The sequence below is a fragment of the Rhinoraja longicauda genome, chromosome 38, assembly GCF_053455715.1.
Source record: "Rhinoraja longicauda isolate Sanriku21f chromosome 38, sRhiLon1.1, whole genome shotgun sequence".
NCBI lineage: Eukaryota > Metazoa > Chordata > Chondrichthyes > Rajiformes > Arhynchobatidae > Rhinoraja > Rhinoraja longicauda.
The window spans coordinates 9,095,588-9,120,710 of record NC_135990.1 but is presented as its reverse complement, the minus strand read 5'-3'; the positions used below and the strand labels follow the sequence as shown (position 1 = coordinate 9,120,710).

Genomic DNA, 25,123 nt, shown 5'->3' with positions numbered 1-25,123 from the left:
AGATGCAGTATATTTACATTTTCGAGTTTTTGATGAAGTCCAACACAGGAGATTGAAAAGGGAGTGGGATTGAGGGTTGTGTGCTGATTTGCATCTGGAAAACAGACAGAAAGACAAGAGTAGGATTTTTTCGTGTTTTTCCTGTTTTTCCTGTTTTTTTAATCCAGAACCAGGGGCCACACAGTCTAAGAATAAAGGGGAGGCCATTTAAAACTGAAGTGAGAAAAAAAAACATTTTCACCCAGAGAGTTGTGAATTTGTGGAATTCTCTGCCACAGAAGGCAGTAGAAGCCAATTCACTGGATGAATTTAAAAGAGAGTTAGATAGAGCTCTGGGGGCTGGTGGAATCAAGGGATTTGGGGAGAAGGCAGGTACAGGTTACTGATTGTAGATGATCAGCCATGATCACAATGAATGGCAGTGCTGACTCGAAGGGCCAAATGGCCTCCTCCTGCACCTATTTTCTATGTTTCTATGTTTCTATGAATAAATGGGTCTTTCTCAGGTTGGCAGTCTGTGACTAGAAGGGTAGCAGCAGATTCAGTCCTTGGGCCCCAGCTATTCACAATCGGCGATTTAGCCAACGGGTCTAAATATCATATTTCCAAGTTTGATCATGATACAAAACCAGGTGGAGTTGTGAGAAATGGAAGAGGATGTAAAGGGCTTCAAGATGGTATAGTGACTGAGGAAGAAATGGTCAGAGGAGGTGAGGTGGCTCCTGACATATAGTCATAGAGTATTACAGCATGGAAACAGGCCTTTCAGCCCATCTTGCCCACACCGGCCAACGTGTCCCATCTACCCTAGTCTCACCTGCCTACGTTTGGCCCGTCTATACACTAAAACTCTCGTTTGTTTGTTCCTGAACTACAGCCAAAACGGTACACGATAGCGCGACAGTTTTAGGCCCACCTTACTCACCGTCGTTCCCTTTGGTGCTAATGGAAGAGGTTTCACTGAAATCGGTGTTATATTTTTAAAGTTATTCACATTTTAAAGTTTAAATCTATCTCCTAGGGAGGGAGGGGGAGAGGGAGGGGGTGGAGGGGGAGGGAGGGGGTGGAGGGGGAGGGAGGGGGTGGAGGGGGAGGGAGGGAGGGGGTGGAAGGGGGGAGGATAAGGGGGTTTGAGGGGGATGGAGTAGGGGGAGGGAAAGGGGAGGGGGGAGGGAAAGGGGGGAGGAGAGGGTGCTGCACCAATGCAGAAGAGGTTTGGGCCCAACGGGTCCACTTGGTCTAGTATCCCTCTAAACCTGTCCCATCAATGTACCTGTCTGAATGTTTCTTAGACATTGCGATATTGGAAAATATCATTGGAATATTGTTGATATAGTGGAATATCGTTGATATTCAGGGATGTGAGTATCCCTGCAAAGCTAGCATCCAGATGCAGCAAGCCATTAGCAGGGCAAATGACAGGCTGGCCTTCATTGTTAAGAGGATTTCTGTATAGAAATAAAGATGTATTACAGCAGTTTAGTTTAGTTTAGAGATACACCGCGTAAACCGGCCCTTCGGCCCATCGACCAGCGATCTCCCACACATTAACACCACACTAGGGACAATTTACACTTATACTAAGTCAATTAACCTACAAACTTGTACGTCTTTGGAGTGTGGGAGGAAACCGAAGATCTCGGAGAAAACCCACGCAGGTCACGGGGAGATCGTACGTACGTACAGCACCCGTAGTTGGGATCGAACCCGGGTCTCTGGCACTGCACGCGCTGGAAGGCAGCAACTCTACCACTGCCCACTTATATAGAATATTGGGAATACACACCGAGGCAGAGGAGTAGCCATGATCTTGATAGCAGAATACATTAATGACTTAGACGAAGGGATTAAAAGTACCATTAGCAAATTTGCAGATGATACTAAGCTGGGGGGTAGTGTGAATTGTGAGGAAGATGCAATAAGGCTGCAGGGTGACTTGGACAGGTTGTGTGAGTGGGCGGATACATGGCAGATGCAGTTTAATGTAGATAAGTGTGAGGTTATTCACTTTGGAAGTAAGAATAGAAAGGCAGATTATTATCTGAATGGTGTCAAGTTAGGAGGAGGGGGAGTTCAACGAGATCTGGGTGTCCTAGTGCATCAGTCAATGAAAGGAAGCATGCAGGTACAGCAGGCAGTGAAGAAAGCCAATGGAATGTTGGCCTTCATAACAAGAGGAGTTGAGTATAGGAGCAAAGAGGTCCTTCTACAGTTGTACCGGGCCCTGGTGAGACCGCACCTGGAGTACTGTGTGCAGTTTTGGTCTCCAAATTTGAGGAAGGATATTCTTGCTATGGAGGGCGTGCAGCGTAGGTTCACTAGGTTAATTCCCGGAATGGCGGGACTGTCGTATGTTGAAAGGCTGGAGCGATTGGGCTTGAAAACACTGGAATTTAGAAGGATGAGGGGGGATCTTATTGAAACATATAAGATAATTAGGGGATTGGACACATTAGAGGCAGGAAACATGTTCCCAATGTTGGGGGACTCCAGAACAAGGGGCTACAGTTTAAGAATAAGGGGTAGGCCATTTAGAACGGAGATGAGGAAGAACTTTTTCAGTCAGAGAGTGGTGAAGGTGTGGAATTCTCTGCCTCAGAAGGCAGTGGAGGCCAGTTCGTTGGATGCTTTCAAGAGAGAGCTGGATAGAGCTCTTAAGGATAGCGGAGTGAGGGGGTATGGGGAGAAGGCAGGAACGGGGTACTGATTGAGAGTGATCAGCCATGATCGCATTGAATGGCGGTGCTGGCTCGAAGGGCTGAATGGCCTACTCCTGCACCTATTGTCCATTGTCCATTGTCCATTGTCCAGAATAGGCTTGCGATGCTGAATGGCCCACCACCGCCTCACACCATGCGTTCTTATATAGAATTCATTGTCCAACCACAGGCTTGATTTAGACACTTTTATTTTTATGATAGGAGAGAAAATATTGATTTCGAATATTATATTTATTTAATTAAAAAAAAATTTTTTTTGGACTGTCCTAGTTTGTTTTGAACAGGGGCTTTTCGGGTTTTTGGATAAACTTGCACTGCAGCTTGGCCTTGCAGCAGGCGGAGCTTTCCAACGCCTCCGACGGCTTCGCCACCTCGTCCCACACTCCCAGCTTGGTGTCCAGCAGGAAGGCGCTCTTGTTCACGGCGTACTCCTTGAGGTTGCCGTCCTCCGTGGCCGAGGTGCCGCCACAGACGAACACCATGCCGCGGATCATGGTCATGGCGTTGCACACCTCCAGCTTGGTGGCGTTGGGGAGCAGGGGGATACGCTTGGCCACCTTGTTGGCTTTGAACTTCTGCAGGTTCACTTCGATGGTGTGCTTGTGGGTCTGCACGGCCAGGGTGGCCTCCCCTTGGAAGGCGACCACGGGCCTGTGCTTGAACTCTATGGGGAAAGTCAAACTCTGCTTCACCTCGCCCGTTATCGTGTCGAAACAGTCCACGATGCCGACCCTGGTGATCCTATCGTTGATCATGCACCTGCCCGTGGCGATGTAGATGTATCTGTCCCCTTTAGTCACCACCTCCGCGCAGTCCATGGGGACGCTCATCCTGCCGACGGTGGTCCACTTCTCCTTCTTCTCATCGTAGCGGTAAATGGTGGAGATGTACTTCCTGGGTGCCACACTCCCCCCGACCGTGTACACTATCCCATTGCACGCTATCATGGAGTGGAAGACCAGCCCGAGTGGAAGGTCTGGCAGCTTGCTCCAGGTGCTTTTGTCCAGGTCGTACCTCCATGCCGACTTCAGGCTGGCGTTCTGCTCGTTGGTGCCTCCCGTCACGTACAGGTATTTCCTGTTACAGACTGACCCCAAGGCAGCAGCTCGATAAGGCATGGGGCAAACCTTGATCCACTTGTTCACATCAATGACATAGGCATAGATTGCATTGCGGAAGCTGCCATCACTGCTTTGTCCGCCCAGGACGAGCACAACATCCTTCAGGGCGCCTTTTCTCTGGTACTGTAAGAGGCTGTTGATGTGCTCCTGCTTGCGGTGGCTGAGCACGTCCACTATGGCCAACATGCAGGTGGTGCAGTTCTTGACCAACAGCTCTTCGTTGCTGACCTCTGCGAGCAGCTCGTCAGTGATGCCATTCAGGTAGATGTTAGAAAACAGCTTCTGGAAATTCCCCCTCCTGTGCTCTAAGTCGTGGTTCGTCCACCTGAGTATGGTGGACAGCACCTGGTCCTCGTCGGCCGTGTGGAGGTCCTCATCCTTGACCAGCCTGAGCAAGATGTGGCACGGGCACTCCACAAATTCCTTCGTCTCGCTCAAGTCGAAGAATTGCTCTTTCAGGTAGATGTACACGGTCGCTGCCAGATCAGGTAAGTCGTAGGTCTCGGCCAGCATGAGAGTGTACATGTAGTTCTGTTTGTCGAGCACAACCTCCAAATACTCCACACAATGGGACTTGAGACGTTTTATCATGAAGTACTTGGCGCCCTTGAGCAGATCTTCCACATTCTTGTCCGCGATGATGATCTTGCCCGTGTAGAAATATTCCAGCAGTTGTTCCACCGATACCGGGCTCATGTAGTCAATGTCAATGGTGACGGACAACTCATCTGACGGCTGGATATTGCAGCTGTAGATTAAGTCCTTGACGTAGGGACTGACAGCGGTGAGAATGTTCTGGTGGGCCGAAAACGAATGGGAGCCCACGTTGATGACAACATCGCAGCACTCTTTCTTCTGCCTTTGGGCGTTGAGAGCTTGCAAAATGAAGGCACTGTGCTTATGGTCATCAAATTCCAGCTTCATCCTCCAATGGGCAAGGTGGTGCTGAGGCTTTGCAGCAGAGCCTCTTAAGAAAGGAATCTCTTGTAACCAGGAAGTGACTCAATAAGGAAGGGCTTGATCTCACAATACTTGTGTGTTCCTTGTAATCCATCAGTAAAATCTTTGTGATCATTCATCAGGCAAAGGTTCGGCAAGTTTGGCGGCAGAGCGGAGCAGCTGGTAGAGCCACCGCCTCACTGCCCCAGAGACCCAGGATCGACCCTGACCACGGGTGCTGTCGGTGTTGAGTTTGCACGTTCTCCCTCTGACCGCGTGGGCTCCATTTTTCTCTCGCGTCCCAAAGACGTGCGTGGGATCGTAGGTTATTTGACTCTGCAAATGTGCAAGGAGTGGATGCGAAAATGTGATAACGTAGAACTAGTGCGCACGGGTGATCGATGGTCGGCGTGGACTTGGCGGGCCAGCGTGTCTGTTTCCACGTTGTATCTCTAAAATAAACGTGTTAAACAGGAGCCTGGATTGCCTGATCCACGCTGTCTGTTCCTTGGAGGGCAGGAATGATCTTTGACCCATTGACTGACCTATTTCGCCAGCTCTGGGTCAACTCTGATTGTTCAACAGATTCTTAGCAGTGTTGGGGACTCATAGAATGGTGGAACGTATTGTAAAGTTCCACACCTTTTGCTACATTTCACCACGTCTTTCAACCACATTTGGAGTCCAGTGGTAAAATAGGAAATTCCTGACGCTGTTGTAAAGTAAGAAGCACTGCCACCAGTTTAAGCTCCCCCAAATAACAAATTGATCATGGCCACATGTTCTGCCCTAGGCACTGGTTGAGGGGTAGATATTACGAGAACATTAAGGCTAACTTTGAACTTGTGTTTGTACGTTCTCCCCGTGACCTGCGTGGGTTTTCTCCGAGATCTTCGGTTTCCTCCCACACTCCAAGGACGTACAGGTTTGTAGGTTAATTGGCTGGGCAAATGTAAAAATTGTCCCTAGTGGGTGTAGGATAGTGTTGGTGTGCGGGGATCGCTGGGCGGCGCGGACCCGGTGGGCCGAAGGGCCTGTTTCTGCGCTGTATCTCTAAATCTAAATCTAAACTTCTTCCCCGCTGTTAAACTCATTCCCCTCCATTACCAGGTTTCTGAAGCTGTCAGCCAGGGTACTGTCTGATTTATTGTGGAGATTAAACTTGGTCCATGGAAGTAATGAGCTACAATGCTTAGAATTATATTCTGCTCTCTGTATCCCTTTGCTCTACCATTGTACTTGAGTTTGACTTGATTGTATTTATGTTTGATTATATCTGATCTGTTTGGATAGCACGCAAAAAAAAGCTTTTCACTATAACTCTGTACGCGTGACAATAATAATAATAATAATAATAATAATGCATTACATTTATATAGCGCTTTTCTAAACACTCACAGACGCTAACTAAATATAGGTGAAATAAGGAACTGCAGATGTTGGTTTACAAAAAAAACAAAACACAAAGTGCCGGAGTAACTCAGTGGGTCAGGCAGCATCTTGAACATGGATAGGTGGCGTTTCGGGTTGGGGAGGAGAACTTCAAAGAGGCATACCTTGAGGAGATTTCACAGCGGAGCAGTAAAATGTAGCAACAAGGAACTGCAGATGCTTGTTTACAAGTCAAGTCAAGTCAAGTTTATTTGTCACATACACATACACGATGTGCAGTGAAATGAAAGTGGCAATGCCTGCGGATTGTGCAAAAAAAAAAACCAATTACAGTTACAGCATATAAATTAAAGTTAATACAGAGAAGACAAAATTTAGTCCCTGGAGTTATAAAAGTTAACAGTCCTGATGGCCTGTGGGAAGAAACTCCGTCTCATCCTCTCCGTTTTCACAGTGTGACAGCGGAGGCGTTTGCCCGACCGTAGCATCTGGAACAGTTCGTTGCTGGGGTGGCAGGGGTCCTTCATGATCTTGCTTGCTCTCAATAGACAATAGACAATAGGTGCAGGAGGAGGCCATTCAGCCCTTCGAGCCAGCACCGCCATTCAATGCGATCATGGCTGATCATTCTCAATCAGTACCCCGTTCCTGTCTTCTCCCCATACCCCTTCACTCCGCTATCCTTAAGAGCTCTATCCAGCTCTCTCTTGAAAGCATCCAACGAACTGGCCTCCACTGCCTTCTGAGGCAGAGAATTCCACACCTTCACCACTCTCTGACTGAAAAAGTTCTTCCTCATCTCCGTTCTAAATAGCCTACCCCTTATTCTTAAACTGTGGCCCCTTGTTCTGGACTCCCCCAACATTGGGAACATGTTTCCTGCCTCTAATGCGTCCAATCCCCTAATTATCTTATATGTTTCAATAAGATCCCCCCTCATCCTTCTAAATTCCAGTGTATACAAGCCCAATCGCTCCAGCCTTTCAACATACGACAGTCCCGCCATTCCGGGAATTAACCTAGTGAACCTACGCTGCACGCCCTCCATAGCAAGAATATCCTTCCTCAAATTTGGAGACCAAAACTGCACACAGTACTCCAGGTGCGGTCTCACCAGGGCCCGGTACAACTGTAGAAGGACCTCTTTGCTCCTATACTCAACTCCTCTTGTTATGAAGGCCAACATTCCATTGGCTTTCTTCACTGCCTGCTGTACCTGCATGCTTCCTTTCATTGACTGATGCACTAGGATACCCAGATCTCGTTGAACTCCCCCTCCTCCTAACTTGACACCATTCAGATAATAATCTGCCTTTCTATTCTTACTTCCAAAGTGAATAACCTCACACTTATCTACATTAAACTGCATCTGCCATGTATCCGCCCACTCACACAACCTGTCCAAGTCACCCTGCAGCCTTATTGCATCTTCCTCACAATTCACACTACCCCCCAGCTTAGTATCATCTGCAAATTTGCTAATGGTACTTTTAATCCCTTCGTCTAAGTCATTAATGTATCTCGATCTACACCTCCTGATGTATAGGTCCTGCAGGGGGGCGAGTGTAGTTCCCATGGTGCGTTCTGCCAATATGCAATACATGCCAATATGTCATGTATCCATGTTCTCCAGAAATGCTGAGTTCCGCCAGCACTTCTGTCCTGGGTTTCCTCCATTGTCAGAGTGAGGCCAAATGGAAATTGGAGGAAACAGCACCTCATATTTTGCTTGGGCAGCTTACAGCCCAGCGGTATGAACATTGATCTCCCTAACTTCAAGTAACGCTTGCATTCCTATCTCGCTCCCCGTCCCACCCCTACCCTAGTCATCGTACTAGTTTCACTGTTGTCCTGTTGAGTTTCATTCTCCGTATAACCCATTGTCACCTACTCCACAGCCAACAATGGACCATTGTGGGCTCCCCCTTTCCTTGATTATCGTTGCTTTTTGCGTATCTTTCATTTATTTGTTCTGTTTACGTCTATATCTATATCTCTCGATTCCCTTTCCTCTGACTCTCTGACTGAAGAACTGCCTCGACCCAAAACGTCACCTATTCCTTTTGTCCAGAGAGGTTGCCTGACCCGCTGAGTTACTCATGCTTTTTGTGTCTACCTTCGGTGTAAATCAGCATCTGCAGTTCCTACCCATTTACACTAATTCCGTTTTATTCTCTCCGAATATTTAGATCAGTTCCGCCCCCCCCCCCCATATAGTTGTCCACACTCTTGTCCATATTTGTCCATCAGTCTGAAGAAGGGCCTCGACCCGAAACGTCCCCCATTCCTTCCCTCCCGAGATGCTGCCTGACCTGCTGAGTTACTCCAGCATTTTGTGAATAAATACCTTTGATTTGTACCAGCATCTGCAGTTATTTTCTTACACCATTTGTCCACACTCTTACTCAACGGGCCATTTACAGCGTCCAATTAATCCAATTAATTAAATGTGCGGCACGGTGGAGCAGCGGTAGAGTTGCTACCTTACAGCGAATGCAGCGCCGGAGATCCGAGTTCGATCCCGACTACGGGTGCTGTCTGTACGGAGTTTGTACATTCTTCCCGTGACCTGCGTGGGTTTTCTCCGAGATCTTCGATTTCCTCCCACACTCCAAAGACATACAGGCTTGTAGGTTAATAGACAATAGACAATAGGTGCAGGAGGAGGCCATTCGGCCCTTCAAGCCAGCACCGCCATTCAATGTGATCATGGCTGATCATTCTCAATCAGTACCCCGTTCCTGCCTTCTCCCCATACCCCCTGACTCCGCTATCCTTAAGAGCTCTATCTAGCTCTCTCTTGAATGCATTCAGAGAATTGGCCTCCAATGCCTTCTGAGGCAGAGAATTCCACAGATTTACAACTCTCTGACTGAAAAAGTTTTTCCTCATCTCAGTTCTAAATGGCCTACCCCTTATTCTTAAACTGTGGCCCCTGGTTCTGGACTCCCCCAACATTGGGAACATGTTTCCTGCCTCTGACGTGTCCAACCTCTTAATAATCTTATACGTTTCGATAAGATCTTCTCTCATCCTTCTAAATTCCAGTATATACAAGCCTAATCTTGGCTTGGTAAATGAAAGAATTGTCCCTAGTGGGTGTAGGATAGTGTTAGTGTGCGGGGATCGCTGGTCGGCGCGGACCCGGTGGGCCGAAAGGGCCTGTTTCCGCGCTGTATCTCTAAACTAAACTAAACTACCATCCCACAAATCTTGTAGGAGGTGACCAGAGTATCTGGAAACAACCCATGCAGTCACAGGGAAAACATGCAAACTCCACTCAGACATCACTGGAAGTCAGGATCAAACCCGGATTGCCCTACCATCTGTGCTTATAGTAGAGGAAAGCTGCCCTCCTTATCAGCCTGACCTAAACATAACTCCTGACTCAAACCAAGGTTTGTCTATTGACTGAACTCTGAGGTGAATGAACAAGCCACAGTGTTGTATTATAAGAAAATAACTGCAGATGCTGGTACAAATCGAAGGTATTTATTCACAAAATGCTGGAGTAACTCAGCGGGTCAGGCAGCATCTCAGGAGAGAAGGAATGGGTGACGTTTCGGGTCGAGACCCTTCTTCAGACTGATGTCAGGGGGGCGGGACAAAGGAAGGATATAGGTGGAGACTGGAAGACAGTGGGAGAACTGGGAAGGGGGAGGGGAAGAGAGGGACAGAGGAACTATCTAAAGTTGGAGAAGTCAATGTCCATACCGCTGGGCTGCAAGCTGCCCAACCGAAATATGAGGTGCTGTTCCTCCAATTTCCGGTGGGCCTCACTATGGCATTGGGGGAGGCCCATGACAGAAAGGTCAGACTGGGAATGGGAGGGGGAGTTGAAGTGCTCAGCCACCGGGAGATCAGGTTGGTTAAGGCGGACTGAGCGAAGGTGTTGAGCGAAACGATCGCCGAGCCTGCGTTTGGTTTCGCCGATGTATTAAGTGAGTTAAGGATGGCCAACACATTGTGTCATTGCGTTTGTCATGCCTTTCAAACCTTTTATTTTTGAACCAATCTCACACTGTGCAAATGGGTGGTGAAGCATAAAGTTTTAAAAGCATGGCAGATATATTTCTGACACTTGAACAAAAGATAATTTTATTTTGAAATCAGTAACACCACACCCTGTAATATTGCACGAAGACTGCCTTGTTTTGCACCAAAACATTGAAATCTAGACTCCAGACAGAATGCTTTAGAAATAGGATAGCATATTTAATAATAGGTTGAATTTTTCCAAAGGACACTTGAATATACACACAGAACAGGGCAAGTTACACAGGAACGGTTCTTTGTAGTAGGACTGTTGACAACTCTGTTTATTTATAATATATCCACCAGATCGTTAAACTTTCTTCATTTAGCCGATGAAAATAGAAATGATTTTGTCCGATCTCTATACACATTTAAAGAGAAAGTAATTGCATTTAGAACTTTGGCAGTTACAGGTCCTCCAAATCCGGGGTCCTTTTCTTACTGCACACATATCTCCGATGTAACACTGGGAATAGAGAAAACACAGGGAGATTCTGGTTATAGATATCGGTGCATGCAGAATTCTTTTGCAAGTCATTTTTTCAGGATGCAGTAGGAAAAAAAAACTGCAGATGCTGGTTTAAATCAAATGTAGACACAAAATGCTGGAGTAACTCAGCGGGTCAGGCAGCATCTCGGGAGAGAAGGAATGGGTGGCGTTTCGGGTCGAGACCCTTCTTCAGACTGATGTCAGGGGAGGGGGCGGGACAAAGATAGGTTGTAGTCAGAGACAGGAAGAATAGTGGGAGAACTGGGAAGGGGGAGAGGATAGAGAGGGCAAGCAGGGACTTCCTGAAGTGGGAGAAGTCAACGTTCATACCGCTGGGGTGTAAACTGCCCAAGCAAAATATGAGGTGCTGTTCCTCCAATTTGCGCAGGGGCCTCACTCTGACGATGGAGGAGGCCCAGGACAGAAAGGGCAGATTGGGAATAGGAGGGGGAGTTGAAGTGCTGAGCCACCAGGAGATCAGTTTGGTTGAGTCGGACTGAGCGGAGGCGTTCAGCGAAACGATCGCCGAGCCTGCGCTTGGTCTCGCCGATGGAGAGAAGTTGACATCTGGAACAGGATGCAGTGCTTGATCTGGTGGGTCAGCATTTGTCGTTCAAACCATAAAATAAATTATCTCTACTTATTAAGAACACAAAAACCGAGCAGGTTAATACTGGTTAATACCCAAAAGGACACAAAGTTTACAGATACAGATACAGCACGGAAACAGGCCCTTCGGCCCAGCTGGTCCGCGCCGACCAGCGATCCCCGCACATTAACACCATTTTACATCCACTAGGGACAATTTATAACTTTACCAAACCAATTAACCTACAAACCTGTACGCCTTTGGAGTGTGGGAAGAAACCGAAGATCTCGGAGAAAACCCACGCAGATCACGGGGAGAACGTACAAACTCCGTACAGACGGCGCCCGTAGTCAGGATCGAACCCGAGTCTCCGGCGCTGCATTCGCTGTAAGGCAGCAACTCTACCGCTGTGCCACCATGACCGCTTGGAGTAAGTGCTGGAGTAACTCAGCTAGTCAGGCAGCATCTCTGGAGAACATGGATAGGCGATGTTTTAGGTCGTGACCCTTCTTCAGACACACTCAGAAACTTCCTCAGATTCACTCTGAAGAAGGGTCTGGACCCTAAACAATTGACAATAGGTGCAGGGGTAGGCCATTCGGCCCTTCGAGCCAGAATTCAACGTGATCATGGCTGATCATTCACAATCAGTACCCCGTTCCTGCCTTCTCCCCATACCCCCTGACTCTGCTATCTTTAAGAGCTCTATCTAGCTTTCTCTTGAAAGCATCCAGAGAATCGGCCTCCACTGCCTTCTGAGGCAGTGAATTCCACAGATTTACAGCTCTCTGACTGAAAAAGTTTTTCCTCATCTCCGTTCTAAATGGCCTACCCCTTATTCTTAAACTGTGGCCCCTGGTTCTGGACTCCCCCAACATTGGGAACATGCTTCCTGCCTCCAACTTGTCCAATCCCTTAATAATCTTATATGTTTCAATAAGATCCCCTCTCATCCTTGTAAATTCCAGCGTATATAAGCCTAGTCGCTCCAGTCTTTCAACATACTACCTCTCCTATCCATGTTCTGTCTGACCCGCTGAGTTACTCCAGCACTTTGTGTCCTTTTGCATATTAACCAGCACCTGCAAATCTTTGTTTCTCGAAAAAAAGAGCGTTAGGCCAAACAAAAGTTTCAAAATAGAAGGTATAAGACACTGCAGATGCTGGAAACCTGAGTCAACAACAAAGTGCTGGAGGAAGTTTCCCCTGCAGGCAGCATCTGTAGAGGGAAATAGACGGACAATGTTTTGGATCCTTTCCAGACTGAAAAATCCAAACCCTACTAAAAAGGTCCCAAAATGTTCATCTGTTGTTTCTGTTCAATCACTTTTGAGATCAAATTCTCTACGGTGGTGCAGCGGTAGAGTTGCTGCCTTACAGCGAATGCAGCGCCGGAGACTCAGGTTCGATCCTGACTACGGGCACTGTCTGTACGGGGTTTGTACGTTCTCCCCGTGACCTGCGTGGGTTTTCTCCGTGATCTTCGATTTCCTCCCACACTCCAAAGACGTACAGGTTTGTAGGTTAATTGGCTGGGCAAATGTAAAAATTGTCCCTAGTGGGTGTAGGATAGTGTTAATGTGCGGGGATCGCTGGGCGGCGCGGACCCGGTGGGCCGAAGGGCCTGTTTCCGTGCTGTATCTCTAAATCTAAATCAATCTAAAACATCTAAATCTGGAAGATGGAGTAACTGGGCAAAAATGGTTCTAACAATGGAAGATTATTAGAGTAGCATTCACAAAATGCTGGAGTAACTCAGCAGGTCAGGCAGCATCTCAGGAGAGAAGGGTGACGTTTCGGGTCGAGACCCTTCTTCAGACTGAAGTGTCTACCTTCAATTTGAACCAGCATCTGCAGTTATATTCATATACCTCTTCTGGCAGCTCGTTTCATCACCCCCTGTATGAAATATTTCACTGGCGGATCCACCAAGTTCTGGCTCAGAATGAGATTAGATTTCTGAGACTTTAGAGATACAGCGTGGAAACAGGCCCTTCGGCCCACCGAGTCCGCGGTTGTTAGAGTAGCTATTGGATTAGTAGGATACCACAGTGGCACAGCAAAGAGTGTTGCCGCCTCACAGCACCAGTGACGTGGGTTCAATCCTGACCGCCACTGTCGTTTATGTGGAGTTTGCACACTCTTGCTGTGACTGTCCGGATTTGACTTGGGTGCTCTGATTTCTTCCCCCCAGCCCGGACACATTTACGGCAGGATGATGGGCTACAGTTAATTTACCAGTTAATTGTCGGTGAGTGGCTGAAAAGAATCGGCGGGAGGGCGAATTGATGGGGACACGAGAGAGAACGAGTGGGGGGATGCACACTCTCGAGATTGTTCTGACAGCAGGCTCATTCTCACCAGACCGAGCGCCTCCTTCTTTAGACTAGTTTACTTTTTAGTTTAGAGATACAGCGCGGAAACAGGTCCTTCGGCCCACCGAGTCCGCACCGACCAGCGATTCAATAGACAATAGGTGCAGGAGGAGGCCATTCGGCCCTTCGAGCCAGCACCGCCATTCAATGTGATCATGGCTGATCATTCTCAATCAGTACCCCGTTCCTGCCTTCTCCCCATACCCCCTGACTCCGCTATCCTTAAGATTCCCGCAGATTAACACTATCTAGGCACACTAGGGACAGTTTTCACTTGTACCAAGTAGCCAATTAACCTACAAACCTACAAATCTGAAGAAGGGTCTCGACCCGAAATGTCACCCATTCCTTCTCTCCTGAGATGCTGCCTGACCTGCTGAGTTACTCCAGCATTTTGTGAATAAATACTTTTGATTTGTACCAGCATCTGCAGTTATTTTCTTACACTACCTCTACAGGTGCCGTCTGTACAGAGTTTGTACGTTCTCCCCGTGACCTGCGTGGGTTTTCTCCGAGATCTTCGGTTTCCTCCCACACTCCAAAGACGTACAGGTCTGTAGGTTAATTGGCGTGATAAATGTAAGAATCATCACCTAATGTGTGTGGGATAGTGTTAATGTGCGGGGATCGCTGGTCGACGTGGGCCCGGTGGGCCGAAGGGCCTGTTTCTGTGCTGCATTTCTAAACTAAACTAAACTAAACTCATCTCAGAGAAAACCTATGCAGTCACAGGGAGAACGTACAAACTCTGTACAGACAGCACCCGTAGTCGGGATCAAACCCGGGTCTCTGGCGCTAGAAAGAACTGTAAGGCAGCAACTCTACCGCTGTGCCACCGTGCCGCCCATAATATCATAAGCAACGTCTCAACAGGAGGGAATTGGAGGAAAGAAAGTGTGGATCTGAAAATTGAAGACCTAGTACATTGAGGAAATATAGATGAAGCTAGCTTTACAAACAGATGTTCATTGCTTGACGTAAAATTGATCCCAAACAGTGACATTCTTATCCAATGACTCTTAACGTCAGATTTTATCATTTGAATACCCTAGCCAACGATTAAATCAGCAATAATAATTTCCAAGTTACATTGTGATGACTGAAAAATATTAACTTATCTTAAATGTGACCATCAGACCATTGCACATTCCTGTAGCCATTTGGTTCCCAAATGAACTTAGTATGATCTATATTCATTTGCACCCCTAGGGAAGTAATATGGTTATCAAAGCTGTGAAATAATAATCTGTAGCATCTGTTTTAGCCTAGTAATTAGTGTTCTGCTCTAGTTCTTTGTGTATTATTTTCTTTTGTCTTCTTCTGGGAGATGCCAGCTTTCACATGGGTACAGTACTCAACACCACCCAGCGTTTAATCTAAATAGCAAGGACAAGATACTCCACCAAACCTCTCCTACAAGGAATATCACAGGCCATATTCCCATGGGAAGATATTTTTTTTTGCTGCCTGTCATAGAGATGCTGAGAGCCACACTAAGTATCCCTATTGTTGAACTGCTTAAGATACTTTAATTCAACATGAAGGTGTGGTTGTAAAACCCTAGTTTCAGTAACTTCTATTCACTTTGGATAATGCATTTGCTAATGAAGCCGTTACCTGTACCTCATCATATTCGTACATCTATATACTAAATCTCTCGTTTGTTTGTTCCTGAACTACAGCCAAAATGGTACACGATAGCATGACAATTTTAGGCCCACCTTACTCACCGTCCTCCCTTTGGTGCTAATGGAAGAAGTTTCATTGAAATCGGTGTTATATTTTTAAAGTTATTCACGTTTTAAAGTTTAAATCTATCTCCTAGGGAGGGAGGGGGAGGGAGGGAGGGAGGGGGAAGGAGGGAGGATAAGGGGGGTTGAGGGGGATGAAGTGGGGGGGGAGGGGAGTGTGGGGGAGGGAGGCAGGAGAGAGGGGGGGGAGGGAGGCAGGAGAGAGGGGGGGGAGGGAGAGAGGGAGGGAGAGGGGCTGGGAGGGAGGGAGGTGGAGGGTGGAGAGGGGAGAGGGGAGATGGGAGGGGGGGAGGAGAGGGTGCTGCACAAATACAGAAGAGGTTTGGGCCCAACGGATCCACTTGGTCTAGAATGGCCATAAACTTGAACCTGAGGGCCCTAATCTTGTGCATTGAGGCATGTTCCTGTTTAAACGTTGAACGTTTTCCAGACTTTTTAGTTCAATTGTGTTTTAAACGTTAGAAATGGGAGCAATGTTGGCCATTCTGCCCCCTCTTGCCTGTTCTGACATTCAGTTAGATCACAGCTGGTCTTTTACCTCAGAATGCTTTCTGATAATAACTCCATATCTCTCGGTTCGCCTAATGTCCAAAAATATGTTCACCACTGCATTTTTAACTGACTGATAGCAGCCCAGTGAGAGCAAATGAGTGCATGGGCCTTCAAAAGGCAATGGGATAAAATCATTTAATTTTCATTAACCAACCCTGTTTAAAAGCAAAAGGAACATTCGAAACATATAAGATTATTTAGGGGTTGGACCAGTTAGAGGCAGGAAACATGTTCCCAATGTTGGGGGAGTCCAGAACAAGGGGCCACAGTTTAAGAATAAGGGGTAGGCCATTTAGAACAGAGATGAGGAAAAACTTTTTCAGTCAGAGAGTTGTAAATCTGTGGAATTCTCTGCCTCAGAAGGCAGTGGAGGCCAATTCTCTGAATGCATTCAAGAGAGAGCTAGATAGAGCTCTTAAGGATAGCGGAGTCAGGGGGTATGAGGAGAAGGCAGGAACGGTGTGCTGATTGAGAATGATCAGCCATGATCACATTGAAAGGTGGTGCTGGCTCGAAGGGCCGAATAGCCTACTCCTCCTGCACCTATTGTCTACTGTCTATTGAAGAAATCAGGAGCAGGGCAATACAGAGAAATTTCCACTCAAAATAAAGTATCGACAGCTGAATAAGAGGGGGAGAGAAAGGTTTGCTGATGTATAGATTGATTAGTAGGACTGGATGTTACAATCCCTAGGGTTTGCACTACAATCGACTGGTGGTGTTCTTGGGGGTGACCACTAGGTGATGTTGCTACCATTCAGATACATCTTCAGTTGTGTACCTCAACGTCTCAGGGTGTTTCGGCCTTTTATCACAAGACAACCTCAGTGGAGGCAGGGTGATCACTCCTGGGTGTGTGTCTTATGGTTAGCCTCTAGATGATCACGTGGCAGCCCAGACAGCATCTCTTCTTTACAGCCACAGCCAGTGACTGCTCCGTTCGGCGGCATTGGCAAGTCCATTGATTGCCTGCCCTCTGACTCCTACTTCCCTCAGGAGCTAAATAAAGAGGGGGAGGGAAAGATTTGCTGATGGATAAATCTTTCATCCAACTATCAGAATCCATATTCTCACACAGGAGGATCCCCACGGGAAATTAGAAATGTGAATCGTTTGCATCTTTTAACTCTGCAAAAACAATTCGCACCATGAGAATGCATTTCCACACTTGCAATGGTTCATTCTCTGGGAGAGAAAAGTTGAACTGCCATCGCGATGTTACTTCATTAACATGATCAGTACCTGTACTGATAGGTTTCTGTGGGGAATGTAATATCCTATTAAGGTACGCAAAATCATGAAAGTTGCAGGAAGGTTACGTTTGGGATTCCCTTTTCAGGGGACTCAGAGCAGAGTATTGGCAATTGTCCAAGCACGAGGTGATCTGTGCAGTGTATCATTGCGTGTAACTGGCTGACTTGCACATCCGTAAGAGTGTGGGTAATCCTCTTCAGGAGCTTCCGATTGATGTGTAGGAAGGAACCACAGATGCTGGTTTAAACCGAGGATTGACGCAAAAAGATGGAGTAACTCAGTGGGTTAGGCAGCATCTCTAAGGAGGAATCGGTGACGTTTCGGGTCGAGACCCTTCTTCAGACTGAGAGTCAGAGGAGAGGGAAACGAGAGATATAGACGGTGATGTGGAGAGATGTAGAACAAATGAATGAAAGATATACAAACAGTAACAATGATCAAGGAAAGGTGATGCTCAAAATGGTATGAATATGGATTTCTGTAACTTCTCTAACTTCAAGTAACCCTTGCATTCCCCCTCTCTCTCTCTCTGTCCCTCCCCAACCCTGATCATCACTGTCGTCCTGTTGAGTTCCACTGTCTGTATAACTCGTTATCACCAGGCCCATAGCCAACACTGGACCATCTTCAAACTTAGGTATTTATTCACAAAATGCTGGAGTAACTCAGCAGGTCAGGCAGCATCTCGGGAGAGAAGGAATGGGTGACGTTTCGGGTTGAGACCCTTCTTCAGACTGAAGAAGGGTCTCGACCCAAAATGTCACCCATTCCTTCTCTCCTGAGATGCTGCCTGACCTGCTGAGTTACTCCAGCATTTTGTGAATAAATACCTTCCATTTGTACCAGCATCTGCAGTTATTTTCTTATATCTTCAATCTTAGACTGAAGAAGGGTCTCGACCCGAAACGTCACCCATTCCTTCTCTCCTGAGATGCTGCCTGACCTGCTGAGTTACTCCAGCATTTTGTGAATAAATATCTTCCATTTGTACCAGCATCTGCAGTTATTTTCTTATATCTTCAATTTTAGTGCTGAATCTGTTGTTTGAGGCAGTGACAGGTAATTCACAATCCAAGGAGACACAAGAAACTGCATCAGCGACATGCACAGGTGGCGTTTTGGGTTGAGACCCAATTCCCAATTTATACTGAAGATCTAAGGAACCACAGATGCTGGCTTACAAAAAAGGACAAAAAGTGCTGGGTCAGGCAGCATCTCTGGAGAACATGGACGTGTGAAGCCTTGGGTCAGGACCCTTCTTCGGACGCCCAATTTATATTGCTTTCTCACTTGTTTGTAGCGACATCGTTGGCAAGAGCAACGTTTAACGTCCATTTTGAATTGTGTTGGCTGGGCTATTTTAGAGGGCAATGAAGAGACAATTACATTGGTAATCTTGAGTCACCCCAGGGCCAAGACCAGGTAAGAATGGCCATTTTCGTTCTTTGTACGACACTGGTGAATCAGATGGATTTATTATACCAATCCAATAACTCTATTGTCACAAAAACTAACAGGAAGTTAAAAAAAAAAATCATATGTATTTATTCATTTGAATTTAAGTTCCCTTGTTACTGTGGCAGGATTTGAGCTGATCTCTCCAGGTCAATAGCACCGCCTCCAGTTATTTATCCAGGGACATAATTATTATGCTACCAGATTATGCTGGAGTAGCGTAATCTGGTAGCAATAACTTGCCTCAATTCTACAGAGGCATAGACCTTGTGAAAAATGTGTGTTTATGCTTGAGTTCAACAACGATCAATAATTCCAGTTAAATCTCTTGTCGTTTCTTAGTATAATGAGAACTAAAAGCAAGCCAAAATGTTCACACTTTGCTTTTCTATTTAGCTTTAAGATTGAACGATTTTCATCTGAATCTCTTGCCATCTTCAAAGACGTTGACTCAAATGGTGTGAGTATTATTACAGCCTCCAGCTGTAATAATGACATTAGCCTCCTCAAATTGAATAGACGGATTGGCAATTTGTACTGGTTTTTTTGTTTACGTACATGTGGATCAATTTCTAGGAATAAGTTAAACCCTCTTCAACGTAACATCAATTCATGTCTTGTCTCCACCATGCCATCCTGCTTACAATCTCTCCCCAGCCACTAAGAGGATTTACGATTTACGTCAGCAGATGTGGGAGCAGAGGGAAAAGTGTAGAATGAATAAAACACTGACTATGTAAGATACATTTTAAAACTGCATATATTGAAAATGTGAAATATTCCACAAAAGGATGGTGGAACTAGAGACCAACACATCGAGATACTGTGGCTGCAAAGGCACAACGGGACCTATGGGGTGAGTATAGACAGAGGGCCGAACGGCCTCCTATTAAATCGCCCCAACATTCTGCAATCACCGTGGCACACGGTTTGGTTGGAAGCTTCATAATTACCGACGACTTAATCGACTTTAAATTCTCCAGTAACTCAGCGGGTCAGGCAGCATCTCTGAAGAACACGGATACGTGACGTTTGTGTGAACTGTGAGGAAGATGCTATGAGGTTGCAGGGTGACTTGGACAGGTTGTGTGAGTGGTCGGATGCATGGCAGATGCAGTTTAATGTGGATAAGTGTGAGTTTATCCACTTTGGTGGTAAGAACAGGAAGGTAGATTATTATCTGAATGGTGTCAAGTTAGGAAAAGGGGACGTACAACGCGATCTGGGTGTCCTGGTGCATCAGTCACTGAAAGCAAGCATGCAGGTACAGCAGGCAGTGAAGAAAGCCAATGGAATGTTGGCCTTCATAACAAGAGGAGTTGAGTATAGGAACAAAGAGGTCCTGCAGTTGTACAGGGCCCTAGTGAGACCGCACCTGGAGTACTGTGTGCAGTTTTGGTCTCCATATTTGAGGAAGGATATTCTTGCTATTGAAGGCGTGCAGCGTAGGTTTACTAGGTTAATTCCCGGAATGGCGAGACTGTCGTATGTTGAAAGACTGGAGTGACTAGGCTTGTATACACTGGAATTTAGAAGGCTGAGAGGGGATTTTATTGAAACATATAAGATTATTAAGGGATTGGACACGTTAGAGGCAGGAATCATGTTCCCAATGTCGGGGGAGTCCAGAACCAGGGACCACAGTTTAAGAATAAGGGGTAGGCCACTTAGAATGGAGATGAGGAAAAACTTTTTCAGTCAGATAGATGTAAATCTGTGGAATTCTCTGCCTCGGAAGGCAGTGGAGGCCAATTCTCTGGATGCTTTCAAGAGAGAGCTAGATAGAGTTCTTAAGGATAGTGGAGTCAGGGGGTATGGGGAGAAGGCAGGAACGGGTACTGATTGAGAATGATCAGCCATGATCACATTGAATGGTGGTGCTGGCTCGAAGGGCCGAATGGCCTCCTCCTGCACCTATTGTCTATTGTCCCTTCTTCAGACTGATCCGGACCCGAAACGTCACCTCTCCATGTTCTCCAGTGATGCTGCCTGGCCCGCTGAGTTGCTGCAGTATTTTGTGTCTTTCCTTGGTCAACAGGCATATCTATCTGAGGTCCCGTGTTTCTACATTGTTGGACTTTAACGCGGAGTTTAAAAACGACTCGTTTTAATTGGAATGGAACTAGAAGCTGAGTGAAACGATGGCCGGGCAGTGCTGAACATTGACGCCACGCATGCAGTTGCCAGGACTGATTTTCAGAGAGGACAACCCAATCTCTGTAGTAGGTCTCGGAAGTGTGTGGGAAGGAACTGCAGATGCTGGTTTAAACCGAAGATAGACACAAGAAGCTGGAGTAACTCAACGGGCCAGGCAGCATCTCCAAATGCAAGTAAGCGTTTGTTGAAGGTGCTATCAATAGACAATAGGTGCAGGAGGAGGCCATTCGGCCCTTTGAGCCTGTACGCACCGCCATTCAATGTGATCATGGCTGATCATTCTCAATCAGTCCCCAGTTCCTGCCTTCTCCCCATACCCCCTCACCCACTGAGCCACTATCTCACCCACTGAGCCACTATCTCACCCACTGAGCTATCCCACCCACTCCACCTTTCTGTGTCTTTCTCAGGGATGAGAACCAAGTACACACGACCCTCCAGGTCTTGGCTGCCAGAGGGAGAATGGAAAAGGCAATCTCATCTCCCATTGACTGGTCACCATTTAACCCCTATCTCGTTCATCATTCACGACGCAGCGGTAGAGTTGCTGCCTCACAGCGCCGGAGACCCGGGTTCGATCCCGACCACGGGTGCTGTCTGTACGGAGTTTGTACGCTCTCCCCGTGAGACCTGTGTGGATTTTCACTGCTCCGGTTTCCTTCCACACTCCAAAGGCGTATGGGTTTGTGGGTTAAATGGCCTCTGTAAGTTGTAAATTGTCCCCTAGTGTGTGTAGGATAGGGTGGTCGCCGCGGACTCGGTGGGCCGAAGGGCCTGTTGCCACGCTGTATCTCTGAAGTCTCAGAAATCTAATCTCATTCTGAGCCAGAACTCGGTGGATGCATCAGTTTCCCTATTGGCGATGGGGTTAATGTGAAATATTTCATACAGGTGGGTGTATGAAACGAGCTGCCAGAAGAGGTATATGAAAACAACTGCAGATGCTAGTTCAAATTGAAGGTAGGCACAAAATGCTGGAGTAACTCAGCGGGTCAGGCAGCATCTCTGGAGAGAAGGTGGAGGAAAATAACTGCAGATGCTGGTTCAAATTGAAGATAGACACTTCAGTCTGAAGAAGGGTCTCGACCCGAAACGTCACCCATTCCTTCTCTCCCGAGATGCTGCCTGACCCGCTGAGTTACTCCAGCGTTTTTGTGTCTACCTGCCAGAAGAGGTAGTTGAGGCAGATACAATAACAACATTTACAATACAATAAAAAGGATGCTGGTTTATACCAAAGATAGACACAAAATGCTGGAGTAACTCAGCGGGCCAGGCAGCATCTCTGGAGAATCTGCCGTTCATTTTTATTACATAGGGTTAAAGTTACATCTGTATCAGGTACAAAGCTGGGTTTCCCCACTACCACTACCCAACTATTTCCATAAATGAATCCCATTCTCTTGTGCAAACTAGAGATTCTGAAACGTGAAATTTCAGATTATTAACATTTCTCTTAAAATAAAAAAATGAAACCTTGAATGAAAGGTTTAGACTGGATAGACTCGGCTTGTACTCGCTGGAATTTAGAAGATTGAGGGGGGATCTTATAGAAACTTACAAAATTCTTAAGGGGTTGGACAGGCTAGATGCAGGAAGATTGTTCCCGATGTTGGGGAAGTCCAGAACAAGGGGTCACAGTTTAAGGATAAGGGGGAAGTCTTTTAGGACTGAGATGAGAACGTTTTTTTTCACACAGAGAGTGGTGAATCTGTGGAATTCTCTGCCACAGAAGGTAGTTGAGGCCAGTTCATTGGCTATATTTAAGAGGGAGTTAGATGTGGCCCTTGTGGCTAAAGGGATCAGGGGGTATGGAGAGAAGGCAGGTACAGGATACTGAGTTGGATGATCAGCCATGATCATATTGAATGGCGGTGCAGGCTCGAAGGGCCGAATGGCCTACTCCTGCACCTATTTTCTATGTTTCTATGAAAGAATAACAAAGTGGAGATACAAGGAACTTTGATATACTTTGATATACTTTGAGATACTGGAATTTTGAGCATCACACTACTGCTCAAAGTTCCGATTCTGAAGAAAGGTCCCGACCCGAAACATCACCCATCTTTTTTCTCCAGAGATGCTGCCTGACCCGCTGAGTTACTTCAGCAATTTGTGTCTATCTTCGGTATAAACAAACATCTGAAGTTCCTTTCTACGCACAAAGTGCTAGAGGAACTCAGGGGGTCAGGCAGCATCTGAGGAGAGAATGGAAAGAACTTCCAACTAGGATTGGAAACAACTAGGGATATTGTTTAGTTTCGAGATACAGCGTAGAAACAGGTCCACCGAGTCCACATCGATGAACCGTACATTAGTTCTGTCCGACACAGTCGGGGCAATTTACTGGAGGCCAATTTGCTTACAAACCTGCAGTTTTCTTTGGTATGTGGCAGGAAACCGGTGCACCCGATAACCCACGCGGTCACGGGGAGAACGTACAGACAGTGCCCGTAGTCAGAGTCGAACCTGGGTCTCTGGCGCTGCAAGAGACAGCAACTCTACCGCCGTGCCGCTGTTTGTCCAAGGATAATAATAACCCCCACCCTCCCAAAAAAAAGAAAGTGAAAGTGCGGGACAGATGACATACCCTCCAGATGCTGCCTGACCCTCTGAGTTTCTCCAGCACGTTGTTTTAAGCTGGCGATTCCAGCGTCTACAAGTCCCTTTGTGTCTCCAAGCTTGGATGAAGGTATTTATTCACAAAATGCTGGAGTATCTCAGCGGGTCAGGCAGCATCTCAGGAGAGAAGGAATGGGTGACGTTTCGGGTCGAGACCCTTCTTCAGACTGAAGAAACGTCACCCATTCCTTCTCTCCTGAGAAGCTGCCTGACCCGCTGAGTTACCCCAGCATTTTGTGAAATAAATACCTTCGATTTGTACCAGCATCTGCAGTTATTTTCTTACAAGCTTGAATGAAAGTTATCACCAGAGATTGCATCTGAACGCTCGAGTCGCCCGGTGGAGGAGAGCCAGCCGTCCGAAACATCGAGGGCACACACACACACACACACACACATATATACACACACACACACACACACACACACACATATACACACACACATACACACACACACACACATATATACACACACACACACACACATATATACACACACACACACACATACATACACACACACACACACACACACATATATACACACACACACATACACACACACACACAAAGACAGATAGACACACACACACACACATATATACACACACACATACACACACACACGCATACACACACACATACGCACACACACACACACACATATATACACACACACACACACACATATATACACACACACACACGCATACACACACACATACGCACACACACATATATACACACACACACACACATATATATACACACACACACACACACACACAAAGACAGATAGACACACACACACAAACACACACACACACACGCATACACACACACACACACACACACCCACACACCCACACAGTCGCATGAAACAGCCAGGACTCTGTCCAAAGTAAGACGGGTAAACGGGCTTTACCTGTGGCCCCTGTCCATATTTCTTCTCCCACGTTGGAAGCCGCTTAGTCTGCAGTTTCTTCAACACCTCGTGTAGAGCTCCGAGCTGCGGGTCACATCCAGTGGGTGGTTTAGAATGGGAAAAGGTTGGTGAAATACTTCACATTGAATAGAAATAAAACATTGAACATAGAATACACAAGAACAGGCCTTTCGGCCCACAGTGTCCCAGGTTAAACTACCCCCCCTCCCCCCATCTGCATCAGGACATATCCCACCACCCCCTGTAAATATTGCAAAGATTTAACATTAATTTGATTATTAACGTACTAAAGCCCCCGAAGATATTTGTGGCGCTGAACGCGTTGCAACTTGCTCGAAAATCTACAGCATGCTTCCTAATATCGCTATTGGACAAGAAAATACTGGTTTTAAACAATGTCTTGAAACACGTTTGGCCGAGTTGTTTAAGAGAAGACATAAGTGTGGGTACTGGTTTACAAAAAAAAAGACACAGAGTGCTGGAGTAACTCAGCGGGTCAGGCAGCATCTCTGGAGAACATGAACAGGTGACCTTTCAGGTCGGGACCCTTCTTCAGATTGTCACCTATCCATGTTCTCCTCAGATGCTGCCTGACCCGCTGAGTTACTCCAGCACTCTGTGCCTATTTTTTAATCATAACTTTAATCTCATTTTTATCTCAACGCACGATTTAACTGGTTTTACTGCTTTTAACTTGTAATATCACAAATAAAAAATAAATTT

At 46.6% G+C, this 25,123-nt stretch overlaps 2 protein-coding genes across 2 annotated transcripts in view; both read right to left on the bottom strand.

Moving 5' to 3' along the window:
* Positions 1 to 2,986: 2,986 nt before the first annotated feature.
* LOC144610801 (calicin-like) lies at positions 2,987 to 4,765 on the bottom strand. Its single transcript, XM_078429707.1, has one exon. The coding sequence runs from the start codon at positions 4,763 to 4,765 to the stop codon at positions 2,987 to 2,989; it is 1,779 nt and encodes a 592-aa protein (XP_078285833.1).
* Positions 4,766 to 10,252: 5,487 nt separating this feature from the next.
* Positions 10,253 to 25,123, bottom strand: part of cart3 (cocaine- and amphetamine-regulated transcript 3) — a 16,139-nt gene continuing 1,268 nt past the window's right edge. The window contains exons 2-3 of the mRNA XM_078429745.1: positions 24,380 to 24,463; positions 10,253 to 10,673 (exon numbers count right to left, since the gene is read on the bottom strand). Coding sequence (XP_078285871.1) covers positions 10,569 to 10,673; positions 24,380 to 24,463 — 189 coding nt within the window. The 3' untranslated portion in view covers positions 10,253 to 10,568. The remainder of the gene's footprint in view (positions 10,674 to 24,379; positions 24,464 to 25,123) is intronic.